The 13601-nt window shown below is 53.0% G+C and overlaps 2 protein-coding genes across 5 annotated transcripts in view; one reads left to right on the plus strand and one right to left on the minus strand.

The window, feature by feature from the left end:
* The first annotated feature begins 4560 nt into the window (after positions 1 to 4560).
* Positions 4561 to 11152, plus strand: UPP2 (uridine phosphorylase 2). The gene is made up of 7 exons (XM_032190076.1): positions 4561 to 4586; positions 5089 to 5206; positions 6217 to 6375; positions 8135 to 8249; positions 8761 to 8970; positions 10396 to 10542; positions 10971 to 11152. Exons 1-7 carry the CDS (start codon positions 4561 to 4563, stop codon positions 11150 to 11152), a joined length of 957 nt encoding a protein of 318 aa, XP_032045967.1.
* Positions 11153 to 13120: 1968 nt separating this feature from the next.
* CCDC148 (coiled-coil domain containing 148) overlaps positions 13121 to 13601 on the minus strand; it is a 61842-nt gene continuing 61361 nt past the window's right edge. For all 4 annotated transcript variants that reach the window (XM_032190034.1, XM_032190035.1, XM_032190036.1 and 1 more), the window contains one exon: positions 13121 to 13367. In XM_032190034.1, coding sequence (XP_032045925.1) covers positions 13221 to 13367 — 147 coding nt within the window. In that variant the 3' untranslated portion in view covers positions 13121 to 13220. The remainder of the gene's footprint in view (positions 13368 to 13601) is intronic.

A 13601-nucleotide genomic window follows, 5' to 3' on the forward strand; every position in this document is an offset into this window, starting at 1 on the left:
AGTGCAGCAGGGACGGCCAAGCTCAGCCACCCTGCCTGGGGACCTGCTCGTCCCCTGTCCCCGCAGGCACCCCGCCTGCACAGCGCACGTGGGCAGGAGCCGGTGGCACTGGAGAGGGCAGGGCTGGGACGTGCTAGGCCAAGCCCCCGTCTGCTGCCTGAAGGAAAAATATTTCTCATCCAGTTTTTGAGCTGTGATTGGCCTCGACAGGCACAGTGGCTTGGTGAGCTCCATGGAGACCCTGTGCCCTGCGCCTTGTTGCTGTCAAAATCTCTTCCCAGCCCTCCTGCCTCTGCCTGCACCCACAGGCACGCAGTGCCTGTCACACGCACCCGCAGGCCCAGCGAGGGAAGGACGAAGGGATAAAAATATCCCTGAAAAAAAAATAAAAAACCCTAGGCACCATCTGGATTCCAAAGCCTGGAGAGCAGGAAAATACCAGGCAGGAAGGGAGCAAGCACAGCGCTCGGAGGAGCGCATGGATCAGTACCGGGTGCCGCAGCCGGCCCTGAGTGGGCCCTGACTCTAGTCCCTGGCATGTCCCCAGGGTTTGTGGTGTCTCGTTTCTTCTCAGGGTGTCTCACTGACTTCTCCCAAAGCCACGAACAGATTTACAGCAATACTAAGCCAGGCAAAGAGAAGAACCAGGCAAGCTGTTGATAAATTCTACATTTTGCCTGCCTTGATTGCTATTCTGGACCTGGACTTTCAACACAGGGAAGGGAAGGGAAGGGGCAAGGGCAGGGAAAGCTGTGTGCTGGTGGCACATTGCCTTGTTTTATCAGGTAAAAACAATCCCAAGTGCTTTTCCTACTCTTCCGTGATGATCGCTAGAAATCGGCTCTGGAGGAATGCACCAGACACCTCCCAGACTGGGCATTTTCATCAGCTTTCTGCTAACGAGCTGTGACTGATGACTTAAAAGCTGACACGGGCACGCATCGTGCTCAGCGGCCAGGGCTGCAGCATCGTGCATGTCGGCAGAGCCTGGGCACCACGTCGTGGCGGAGGTATGACGGGAGAGAAATCAGAAAGGAGCCGACCTGAAGAGACACTGCTCAGGCTTGTTTGGAGCAGACATCGCAGCAGCCTGGGCAGGACGCAGCGGGCAGAGTGTCTCTGATGTGCAAGGGCTGACGTGCAGCGTCTATTTTAAACCAGCACTTAGCAGACTAGAGGTGTTGGACGTGTGCAGGAGCGCTGGCTCTCCTGAGCTCTTCACTCGCTCAGAGGCTGTCTGCATTACCATATGCTACCCTGCCGTGTGCCTCAGCCCGCTTTATTTGTCATCTCCTAACACATATGCTCGCAGCTCTGCTGCCTGGCACTCGGTGAGTCTGAATTTCGCTCTAAACCAGCCACAAACACACACTCAGGGCTCCGGGCTCTGTTTCTCACCTTCATCACTTCCCCACCTGCCTTGCAAGAGAACACGGCCCTGCAGCGTCTGCCACTGCGGGCAGGACCGCGAACCACAGCGGGGGCACACGCAGCGGGGAGAACGGCCCCAGCGAACAACCGAGGGCACACCTGAGGCATCTGGAGGGGGACAACAGCACGGAAAACCATCACAAAGGAGGAACCCCAGAGCGAGAGCTCTTCAGTACTGACCAGAACCTGACCGGGCAGCGAGCCAACCCGCACAAAGACAAGCTCTGAAACTGCCCCAAAATGTGCATAGCAGCGGCAACTGCTGTCCCTTCACTTCAGGATCAGTTCTGGGAATCCAAAAGCACAAGGCAGACGTTTCCCTCGGGCTTGTTTACTTACAAAGAACACGCTCATTCCTTTTACCTTGAACACGTCAGGGACAAACATCATCGGGAACATTGCTTACTCACAGCTTCTCAGCCTGCCTTCCCAGGCAGAGCTTTGTCCCACGGGGATTTCTGCCTCTGCGCACTCCACAGGGCTGCTCTCCAAGGCCTTGCCTTTTGCCTCTTGGACGCCTGTAGCCCTGTGAGGGTGCTGGGTGACCCTGCCCAGGCCCAGCGGGGCTGTGCTCAGCCCAGCGGCACTGGGCTTCTGGCAGAGAATACGCAATGCTGTGCTCCGGCACTTCTCCAGCACCTGAGGTGTGCTGGTGGCCTCAGTCCCCAGCCTAGCCTGCGGCACGGGGCTGCTCCTGCCCCACAGCAGCACCCAGCCTGGTGCCCAGGAAGCCAAGGGCTGGTGGCCACACCACACTGAGCCCATCACACCACAACGTGCCCATCACACCACGCCATGCACAGCCCCATCCACCTCGCCTGCTGCAGGAGGTGGTACCAGGAGCAGACCAGCATCTCTGCAGGCTGAACACAAAGTGCCCTTTGGATAGCAAATCCAGGACAATTTCTTCCTGGGCAAGTGTAGAACCAGTCAAAACCCTCTGAGAGAGGTCTTACATTTTTGGCAAAGGAGAGATGTGCTTTGTAACCAGGTATGACTGCAGCTGAGTCCACACTGGCCATCCGCCCTGCGCACTCCACTGGCAGCAGGCAAGGATATCACACACTGCAGCTGGGTCCACTGGAATATTATTTTTAGTTCTTAAGTAAATATTTAGCTAAAAATTCACCTGTGCACTCAGGAAAATTATTTTGTCATGAGACAGTTTAAAATAGCACAAGTGCAGATCTTGCCAGACATGTCCAAAAATACTTGGCTGCAAGTGTGAAGAAGGGGAAGCAAGGAAATCCTGCACTAAATAGACCAAGCCAGCAACCCCTGCCCACAGGATGTCGCTGGCTTGGGGCAATACCCACCTTGCTTCACCACAGGGTCACTGGCATGATGAGAGCTGTCTGTCCACCCACCACTCTGCCAGATCCTGCCTTTCCCTCCAGCCCTGCTGAACTTGCTCCCAGCGCAGGCTCTGTCGGTCGCAGAGTGCCAGCGGCTGGGCTTGGCTCGCTGCAGAGCTGATGTTGCACCGCGCCGACACTGCTGTGCCACGGCACGACCAGCACCTCCTCCTCTGAACCTCTGCAGGCTGCAAGGTAGCGCTCGAGCGGCTGGGAAGTGGTGGAGCAGGGTGAGAGACTTGTGCAATTCCTTCTGCATCAGCTAGGCTCCCGACACAAGTAGATGATTTCTGTGCCCACTCATCCACACTCATCTGGGCTCTGAGGCGCAAGCTGTTCTTTCTGCTTTGTGCATCGCCAACAGCAATAGGTGCTCTGCAAGCCAAATTAGCCTCAGCGGCGGCTGGGTGCCGGCACCGACTGCAGCACAGCTGTGCAGGCTGCGGGTCCCCCTTCAGCCCCGCTCCTCCAGCGGGGTGGGACCACCGGCAGCGGGATGCTGACTGCATGTGGGGCACAGAGCCCGAGCGGGGCGACCTCGCGCCCCTTTGCTAAACGAGCAGGTGCCAAAGGAAGCTGGCAGACCCACGGCAAGCCAACACTGACCTCAGCTCCACCACTGTGCTTGCAGCCAGCAATTGCAAGTAGCAAACCTTCCTGGTGTCGTCTCCAAATGAATTCATGCCAAGTGGACAACACTGGAAAGAGGCGCATGACAGTCCCTATATGAACTGCAAGGTGCCCGAAACATTTAATGCTATGCTGAGAGAGACGAGTGTCTGTGTGACTGACACAGTCCAAGACTGCAGGAAGCGCTGCATGTGCATCCCCAGGGACACTTGTTCTGCGTACCTCTCATTGCAATCTGGTGCACTCTGAAAGGAAAAAGAAAAACCAAATCCATATCCTTCAGGAGTGCTGTGGAGTGTCAGCAATAAGTCATCTTTGGCAGGAATATGTTAACAGCATCCAGAGAGGAGAGAACTTCATCTGAGCAGAGAAACCATTGCAGCCTGACTTTGGTACAACTCCAGCAAGTCTGAAATGTTCATACGGGCTCTGCTCCAGCCCTCCTCAGATCCTTTCTGATCCCGTCTTGGGCAAGACGTCCAAGTTACACTTCACTGTACAACTGGTTTGTAATGCTTATTTGACTTTTCCTGGTGTTTTGCAATGTTAAGGGCTTGGACACGTACATGCTTTGAAATGTCAGAGGCATCCCCACTGCCAGAAGCCCCACCTGCAGATACACTGGGCTGCTCTGGGGAGCCAAGCACACCACGCTCCAGCCCGGGGTCTGTACCACGGCCCCTCATGTCCTGGCACGGGAACACGCCATGCCATGCCGTAACACACCATGCCATAACACACTCCTGGGGCCAACACACTGGTCACACAAAGCCATCACACACATGTGCCAGCCCTGCAGCCCTGTGCTGGCCAAAGGGCAAGTGTGCATGTGGCCAGAGGCGTGCCAGCAGCGACACACCTGCAGGGCCAGCCAATGCGGGGCTCTGGGACCACGTCCCGGGACAAGCAGAGCGCTGACCCGGAGCAGGAACATCTGGCACCTACCGGACAAACGGGAGCGGGAGGAGGGGGGTGGTCCCGCTGCTGCCTGGGGTGTTGCACAAAGCAGGGAGAGTATTTAACCCCCTGCAGAGCCGCCTCAGATCCCTTCCTAGCTCCGAAAGCTAACAGCTGAAGAAATAGCAGGGTGTTTGCCTCACCTTTCCGCAGGGTATCGCTTTCAGCTGACTCTGGCAGAGCCGTCATGACTGAAACAACAGGTTACTCTGGGTGAGTCACGGGAGAGGCTTTGAATTTGTTTTAATAAGACAAGAAAAATGTTCTCTGGGTTTTCTTTAAGCCTTATTTATAAAATTGGCCTGTATCGTTGTTTAGTTGCTTTACATCTATTAAAGCACTTGGAAAGGCAAGGTAAACTGACCTCCTGCCGTCTGCAGAATCTGAATTTAATTTGCACTTGTACTGCTAGGCAATTATTTGGGACAGTACAAATATAAAATCCTGATTTGCTACGAGCTTAATAAGCTGTCACGTATGAGGCATCACAGTACATTATCTGCTAGGTACTTCCAGCAATGTTGTATCAAAGAAAGAGCTAAGTCTGACAAAACTGAAGAAAAATATCGAGAACCCCTTTCTGCCAAGTACGTAGGGACAGTAAGGCACTGCTGAAGGGGCTCCCAGAAGCAGTGGGTGTGAGCAGGACGAGCGCTCGCGAGGCTCTGGCAGGAGGCAGCCACCCGCTCACCCGGCTCTGCCCCTCTCCCCGCAGCGGGGGGCCCGTCCTCATCAAAAACCCGCACCTGGACTCGATGGAGGAGGACATTCTGTACCACTTGGACTTGGGAACAAGGACGCACAACCTGCCCGCTATGTTTGGGGACATAAAGGTAAGTGGCAGGGGCAGAAGCGAGGCAGCAGCTCCCAGGCACGCCAGGCTCTCTGCCCCTTGTCCCGCAGCGCTGCCGTCCCGTGCTGGGGCCCCGCTGCTGTGGGCGCTCCAGCTGGAGCAGGATCTGGCCTCCTGCAAAGGGTCTCGGTGGCTTGTTTTGGACAGAAGGCCCAACAGAAAACTCTCCTTTAAAATACCTGCCGGTCAGTAAAACCTGAGGTTATTTTGGCCTCCCTGTCAGAGGCCAGGCAGGAAGCACTTGTCCAAAGCATCTGAGCTGGGCTTCGTGTGCTGGAGATGGGAAAGAGGATGTCCTATTTTTAGCTGAGGCCAAAGCACAAAGCTGTCAAGCACAGGCTGTCAGTGCTCCCATCCCACATTAAATCAGAGCAGGGGAAGAGTCGTGGAGCCACAGGGCTCGAGGAGCCCGGCGCAGCCACCACCATGCGTGGGCTCCCCCTTCCCTGCGGGTCGGCAGCGCTGCTCACACAGCCACACGCCAGCCCCCTCCTATGTTTAAGGAGCATTTTTTGTTTCAGTATAGAAATTGAGAGTATTTGTCCCTTTCCTCCCTGACTCTGTGGCCTCCGTGTCATCAGCAGTGCTCTCCGATTGCAGCAGACACTGCTGATAGAATAAATAAAATGACAAGCCACTCTAACATCTGGCTTTGCTTTCCTTTGCTGTCAGTAGGAATACTAACAGCTTAAATTGGCCAAATGTATTACAGTGAGATTGCTTTAGATTTTCTTGACCTGGAGCTGCCACCCAGCTCTGTGCAGCTGTACAACTGCCTTGGCCCAGCGCAGGCACAGCCCCAGAGGAGCACAGCCTGGCTTTCAGGGCAGCTCCTGGCACTGAGACCCCCGCTGCTCCGATGCCCCTCGGCTGCCCGTGAGGAGGCAGCGCTCGCTGCTCGCATCTGGTGCAGCCGCACACTGCTGCGTTAGGACTGACTCGATGCCCGTTTTAGTGAGAAATGCCCACAAATTCACATTTTACACCCAGTTTGTCTGCGTTGGCGGCAGCCCGAACAGGATGAAGGCGTTTGCCCAGTTCATGCACAAGGAGCTGGGGCTCGAGGGCAGTGGGGAGGACCTGGCTGACATCTGCGCGGGGACGGACCGCTACGCCATGTACCGCACGGGGCCGGTGCTCTCCATCAGCGTAAGTACCGTGAGGCAAGGCGAGGCTCCATGAGGCTCTGCCGTGCTCCGCGTGCCTCCCCGCCCCGGCACCATGGCCCCGGCCTTGGGCACAGCCTTGGCCCAGCTGGCGCCAGCCTCTGTCCTTGCCTGGTGTTCAGCTCTTGGCACCACCACGGTCCCTTGGCCACGGTTGTCCTCTGCGTGCCCAACACCTCCCGTTTAGAGGGCGCAGTGCTCAGAATGAGCAGGCACGCATTTTGCTCATCTCAGCAGTGTGGCAGTTCACCAGGCAAAGACCAGTTCCCATCACGAGTAACTGAAATATTGCCGACAGTATTGCACTGGCATGGGTTCCCAAGTGAAAACCTTGCCCCATTATTGGTTCCTCTGGGAACAGTGGTGTGTCTGGCACTGCACAGGGGAAGGAGCAAGCACGGGCTGCGCTGGTGGGTGCTGGTGCCCCAGGGCCCGCTGCTGCTGCTGCTTTTTCAGGCATGGGATCGGTCTCACACCTGGTTCATGGGAGGTGGCACCGCTCAGCCAGGAGGGATCGCGTCTGGTTCCTCTGACAGAACTGAACCAAACCTGACTGACAGAGAAGCCCGAGGGAACCGATCTGGCAGGATCCCAGGGAGAAAGCCCTGCAGGTTTTGCTCTGCCCCACCTGGCAGCAGCTGTGCCGGGCACCAGCCACGCGGCTGCCACCGCCCTGTCGGGCACGAGCCGCCCGAGCACAGCACCCAGTGGCTGCCAGCACCGCCAGTTTGCGAGTTGCTTGGATACACAGATGAACTTGAATATACCGGAGACAGGAAGACAGCTTCCTGCTTTGAATATTTACAGGGAGAATAAATTTTTTTAGACATTGTCAAATAGCTCAGGCTGATGTTCCAGAATAATAACATGCAAAATGTTTTCATATTTAAAACGTGATAGAAGACGGTAGACCATCAGCCTCACAGCCAAAAAGAGACGTTGCAACATGAGGACTGACTGCCAACATGCTTCTTCAGATACATTTCCTTCAGGCTATTGAACACGATGGAAAGGGCAAAAAGAAAAAAACAGAGGCCTTTCTCATGAAAAAAAAAGGCTGTACTCCCAAACACCTTTTATTTTTAAAGGTGAAACTGAGAAAAGGATGGTGACTGAGCAGCAGAGCAGAGGCCTGAGAGGAGACACGAGGGAGCAGAGGAGGGGCAGCCCCAGCAGCCAAGGACTGAGGGGCGGCACCGGTCCCTGCCGAGGGGGCCGAACCCATCTGAACCCACCCGTTATGCCTTGTGCCCAGCGATGTGGGAGAGGTGCTGTGGTGTGGGCAAGGACAGCCGGGAGGCACCCAGAGGGGCGGAGGCTCTGCTTTTGCCAGATCTCACCACTAAGAGTACGATCAGGACATGACAAACAACAAGAGTCAGCACGTGGCATAAGGATGAGCAGTGTGAGGAAGCGCTTGGAGCATTCAGCTGCTGGGGTGCATTTGTGAGAGCGCTTCCCTGAAGGAGAGACACCACCCGTGCCCCATGTAGTGGTCCCTGGGCACAAACACCAGCTCTATGGACAAGAACCTTAAAACCACCAAGGGGAGGAGAGGGCTAGATGCTTTGCCTGGGCAGGCTGCAAAGACATGAGAGGTGTCCTGCCCCAAAAGACACCTGCTGCTGGCCTCACCATCAGAAAGAGGCCACGGTGTAATCCTGAGCTCGCTGTGGTCACGTACCTGCCACCTACCGTGGTGTCACACAGAACATCCCTTTTCTTTTTTCTCCTCTCAACAGCACGGAATGGGCATCCCTTCCATTTCCATTATGCTTCATGAGCTGATCAAACTGCTGCACCACGCAAAATGCCGAGACGTTACTATTATACGCATCGGTACTTCTGGAGGCTTAGGTAAGCTGTCTCAGTAAGGCCTTTTCCCAAGCAAAAGGCTATTAATAGAAAAAAATCTCAGCAGGTGATGTAGTTACGAGCTTTCACATTTTGCCAAGTCCTGCAATATCAAACACCAAGACAATATTTTATTTTTGGGTTAAAACCAGGACACTTCCAGCAACTGGTTTAGCAGATTGCAGGTTTTCGTTATGCCTGCCAGGGCAGCAGTGCTGCTCGTGCCTGCGCAAGCTGGTGCTCGGGCGTGGTCTCTGCAAGCCAGAAGCAATTAAAATGCCGTCACTCGGCACGTTCCCACAGGCACTTCCCATGTGCTGATTTTCTGCATTTTTCTTATACATCTGTACCACTGCATAAATTTCAATTATTCTCTCACATCTGTTTTGATAAAAAAATCAAAAAAAAAACCAACACTCACATAGGTAGCTAGTGATACTTCTCTGTCATGCTGAAGTCTTGCAACAGGTCATAAGTGCCACGAGCGCTGGCTTAGCCTCACTTTTTTTCACAGGGATCGAGGCCGGCTCCGTTGTGATCACGGACACGGCCGTGGACGCCTCCTTCCAGCCGCGGTTCGAGCAGGTGGTGCTGGGCGACGTGGTGGTGCGCAGCACGGACCTGGACAGGGACCTCGCGGAGGAGCTCCTCGCCTGCAGCAAGGAGGTCCCCGAATTCCCCACGCTCATTGGGCACACCATGTGCACCTACGATTTCTACGAAGGTAAGCACGCTCTGGCTGTTCCCCTTCCTGCAGACAGTGCCGAGTGTTCGTGCTGCTTGGCAGGCAGAACCGCCCATGCTAACGATCCTACGGGGTGCAGGAGCTGACCCGCTGCTTTGTTCATGATTTCGGAGGTCGCGGGGGGCTGTACCTCCAGAACCTGCAGTGCCCACCCCAGCACTTTGCCAGGGCACGGCCTTCCCTGCCAGCCGGTCGCCCTGCACTCAGCAGCTCGATTTGTAGTGCCAGCTGCACGGCCGGTGCTGCTGCAGTCAGCGGGGTTGCGAGGATCCACCCGGGCAGTGGTGGCTCCTGGGGGCAGTGCAGGTGCTGGGGACCTCTGCCATGACATGGGGCGCTGCTTGTGCTTAGGGGCCCTCCAAAAGTAGGCCGAGAGCCTCGCCCTGGCAGAGAAACATCCCCTTGCCAGCACCCCTCCCCTTATCCCAGCAGATGGGTTGCGCTCAGCTGTTTCCTATGAGACTGTAACTTCAGAATCACCAAACACGAGAAAAATGTCAGGAAGTGTGTGATGTTTATGTAAACAAACTTTGGTTACTCTGGAACTGTTTCCTTTGCAAAATGAAATGCTGATTACAGAGTAGATGAAGTGTAATAAATGAAGAATTAATAATATGAGAACTATTTATAAACCTTTGGATCTGCTTGCAAATGCGACCATCTGCGTATTGCTCGAGGCCATGTTTTATTTAAATAAAAAGCCATTAAGAGGGTTAACAGTAGGAAGAGCAATAAAATGCAGCGCTCTGCCCAGGTTGGCACTGCCGCAGGTGTATGTTTTGCTTGCACAAGGGATGTTGTGTGCTGTGCAAGAGGCGCAGCTGCACAGGCCCACGGCACGGCAAGGCCCACGGTGGGAGCGCCAGCGCCCCAGGGCCCGGCTCCCCGGCCGGTGCCCGAGGGGGAATGCCACTCACAAACAGCTCTGGCTGCCTGCACCCACAGCGCTCCCTACAAAAAAAAATAAACCTAAATTAAAGGAACTTTCCTCTCCCTGATTTTCCCATCTTCACAGCTTGCCATGCTGCTGCCACAAAGATCTGGCACTGCTAGGATCTAAGCTGGCAGACCTGCAGCTGACGTGCACTGCAGACCTCAGAGGAGCTGTGAGGATTTGCCCCAGCAGAGTGCAAGACACCCCCTGTACTGAATCTCCGTGGTTAGTCTTCCTTTTTACAAGTGCTAAAACCTGTGTAGTTTTCTCCTCTATACAGAGACACAGCATACTAGCTTTAAAAGTTCAGGTTAACTGGAACATGAACTAAGTAGCTATGCAAAGGAAAACTTGGTTGGCTTCATAGAAAACACGGGCACTGCAGGGCTTTCCAGCTGAAGCTCCCCCCAGGGCACTGTGGCAGCAGCCCTGCGAGGACAAGCAATGACAGCCCTTCATTTCCTTTCAAGGTCAGGGGAGATTAGACGGCGCGTTGTGCTCGTTCTCCAGTGAAAAAAAGCTGGAATACTTAAAAAGAGCTCACGAGGCTGGCGTGAGAAACATTGAAATGGAGTCCACGGCGTTCGCTGCTATGTGCAGGCTGTGTGGTTTGAGAGGTGAGTCCCTGCCGCGGGCTGCTGCCCCAGCCGTACCTTCACCCGACACAGGGCTTGGGTTCGTTGTGAGAGCCAGTTGACCTGAAGGCCAAAAACACATTCCTAACTATTTCCACTAGAAAAAAAAAGTAAAACTAGTCCCGTGGCTCAGTAAAAAAACAAGTTTGTTTTAAAAGGTCTGAGCGTGTGTCAGACAAAAAAAAAAAATGTGATTCCCCTCACCCCTCCCTGCTGGACATGCTTGTTGGCAGCAGAGGTGCAGCTCTGCCCCCATCTTGCTGGCCCACAGCCCCCGTGCGTCCCAGGGCTCCTGCTGCAGGCACGCAGGGAGGGCAGTGCGAGGGGCTCTCCCCAAGGCCTGGTGCCCGCCGCAGCGCAGGGGCTCCCTGTGGTCTGTGTGGTAAAGCAGTGCCTGGGCTGCCTTGCAGCTGCTGTTGTCTGCGTGACGCTCCTGGACCGCCTGGAGGGGGACCAGATCCGGGCACCCCGCGAGGTGCTGCGGGAGTACCAGCAGCGGCCTCAGCGCCTGATCGCCGCCTTCATCCGGAGACGCCTGGGGCTGCGCCCGCTGCCAGCGACTGAGGGCACCACCGACCGGCACGGCCCGTGAGCGGCAGCTGGGCCCCGGTGCTGCCAGCGCCCATGCACACACCGGGGGCACACGGGACCAAGCCCTGGCATGGAGCAGACCTTTCCTGGGAAGCCAAAAGGAGGAACTCGGTCACAACGTGCTCCCCCAAGGCCGAGCAGGCGCTGCTGCCCATGTGGCTGGGTTTCACAAACACCGTGGTACCGGAGCTGTGGGCCTCGAATGGTTTGAATTGCACCGACATCATCGAGCATCCAAGGAGAGCAGCAGTGAAATTCGCTCAGGAAATGAGTGTGTCACCAGGCTGGCTCCTGCTCAAGGAACATGAAGGGCTGTCCCGTTGGGCTGGCTCCTGCCCACCCTGCCCCTGGGCAGAAGATAACTTTGCTTCAGCTGCATTGCCAAAAGCTACGTCAATGGCATAGCAAAATTAATTTGCACTTGAGAACAGTGCTGTTACACACTGCTGTTACGACAGGCGTTCAGACTCACATTCATGCAGTATGGAACGGTGCTTGAACCTCGTGTGGCCCCAGAGCCCAGCAGGGCAGGGAGCACACACCAACATCTGCACCAAGCTGGTGTCACCAGCTGCAGCCACTGCTCCTCCACACCCTCTGCAGAGCAGCACACACTGAGGATGCAGACAATGATCTCTAAGTGTCACCACAAGCTGTAAAAGGCCAAATTGCTCCTGGGCAGTGGGTGGAGGGGCTCTCACAGGGGTGTGTGTACAGCCTGGCCAACTTCCTACTGAAATTGCTTCTAGTTTTGAAGGCTCATTTACAAGGTCACTTGCAAATTAATTTTGACAACTTTAGAACTATGACATTTAAGAGTTCAGATAAATAGATTTTTTACATATTGAAAAACTTCCAGTTCAGGAGATTCTTCCGAAAGATCGGTTCTGCCTGACTCTCCCCTTGGTGCACTTAGTAATTCTACACTTAGTGTAGAGTTACTTGCTATGTCAAAGGAAGACGATCTGATTTCCGTGCCAGGTAAGGAGGTATGTGGTAGCCAGCAGTAAAATTTCTCTCTTGGTGTTTGCCTTATTTGCACCATGGATTCTGCTGATAATGCTGATAGGCCCTTCTTGATCCTCATCCTCAGTTTCTCATTTGGGTAGTGAGGAATTACTGTCCGCTTTGCAAGGCGGTGGTAGGTTATGTGATCCATTAATGTCTATAAGGCATCACAACATTATGCTAATGAAGTTCCTGTTAACATCTAGATACACAGATATGGATGTTCTGATATTTATTGTCCTTTTTGGTTAAGCTGCTAACTGTAACTTGTTTACATACAGAATAGATTTCACAGTCATCTTATGTAAGGCTTGAAAACGTAATCACTTACAAAATGAAATGGCATCAATTTCCCTTTCATTTAGTAAAATTATGTTCCATAGCTTCAGCCGCAAAATAAAGATCCCAGATCTGAAATGGTATTTCTAATTTATAATTTATTCTGAAAGAGTAATTGTCAATATGAAATTGTTTGCATGATTGGTTTGCAGTAAATATGATGCAGCAAATTGGTTTCTAAATATAGACAAAGGTTAAGTTTCTTCTTATAGTAACCAAGGAATAATAGGAACATTCATGATAACGAAGATTTTATAATTAAAAGAATCAAGTTCTCAAGCAACCTGGAATGAATTATGTATCATAATTACTATGTATCACAGTGTAATCTAAAGTGACTGTGAAGCTATTTTGGATTTATGCTGTCAATTACAAAACAGAATTCCTACCTAAGATGATAGATATCAAATTGGCCAGTAATGTTTGTGGGAGGTTTTCATGTACAGGTGACCAATTTTCTGGTAGAGGGGGACATGGAAAATTCTTCAGCATTATTCTACAGCAGCCTACACCCACCAGATTTCCATAAAACCTTCACCAAGGCAGGTGTACAGTGGTGTACTGAGCACCATATAGGAAAGGTACATTACTTTTTTTAAATGATTGTACAGAGACAACAAAGTAGTCCCACTACATGGTCTATAGGAAATTTATTTAAAGTTTTTGCATAATGGCCCACACTACACCCCTGAAGCTTCTCTGTTCTTTGCATGTGATGTGCTCTACCTTTTAAAAGCCGTAGATTCCATATCTCTTCTTGGAAGTTTCAGTGGAGGAATTTTTGGTAAAATCTCTTTTGCATAAAGTGTTTTATGAAGTCCAGCTTCTCGAAGAGCTAACTCAACTCGAATTCTAGGGTCAGAAATGATCTGTTAAAACAAACCACAGCAATGATGAATAAAGACAAAATGGTACAGTTACCTCAGTTTCCTGCTTCATCTACACCTGGCTGGTTTCTTCTCCTTTAGCCATTGTATATTACATTCCAACTGATTTTCCATTCACCAACAGTGAGAAGACAGTCGAGATACTAATTTTCAGTTTATGAAGAGATACATAATATGGTTCTAAGGAAAAACGTACCCCACAATTAAGTTACCCAT

Source organism: Aythya fuligula, chromosome 6 (assembly GCF_009819795.1).
Source record: "Aythya fuligula isolate bAytFul2 chromosome 6, bAytFul2.pri, whole genome shotgun sequence".
NCBI lineage: Eukaryota > Metazoa > Chordata > Aves > Anseriformes > Anatidae > Aythya > Aythya fuligula.

Coding starts and splice junctions, on each gene's coding strand:
- UPP2 (XM_032190076.1), top strand. CDS start 4,561: ATGACTGAAACAACAGGTTACTCTGG. Junction 4,587..5,088: donor GAAACAACAGGTTACTCTGG/GTGAGTCACGGG, acceptor CTCTCCCCGCAG/CGGGGGGCCCGTCCTCATCA. Junction 8,250..8,760: donor CGGTACTTCTGGAGGCTTAG/GTAAGCTGTCTC, acceptor TTTTTTTCACAG/GGATCGAGGCCGGCTCCGTT.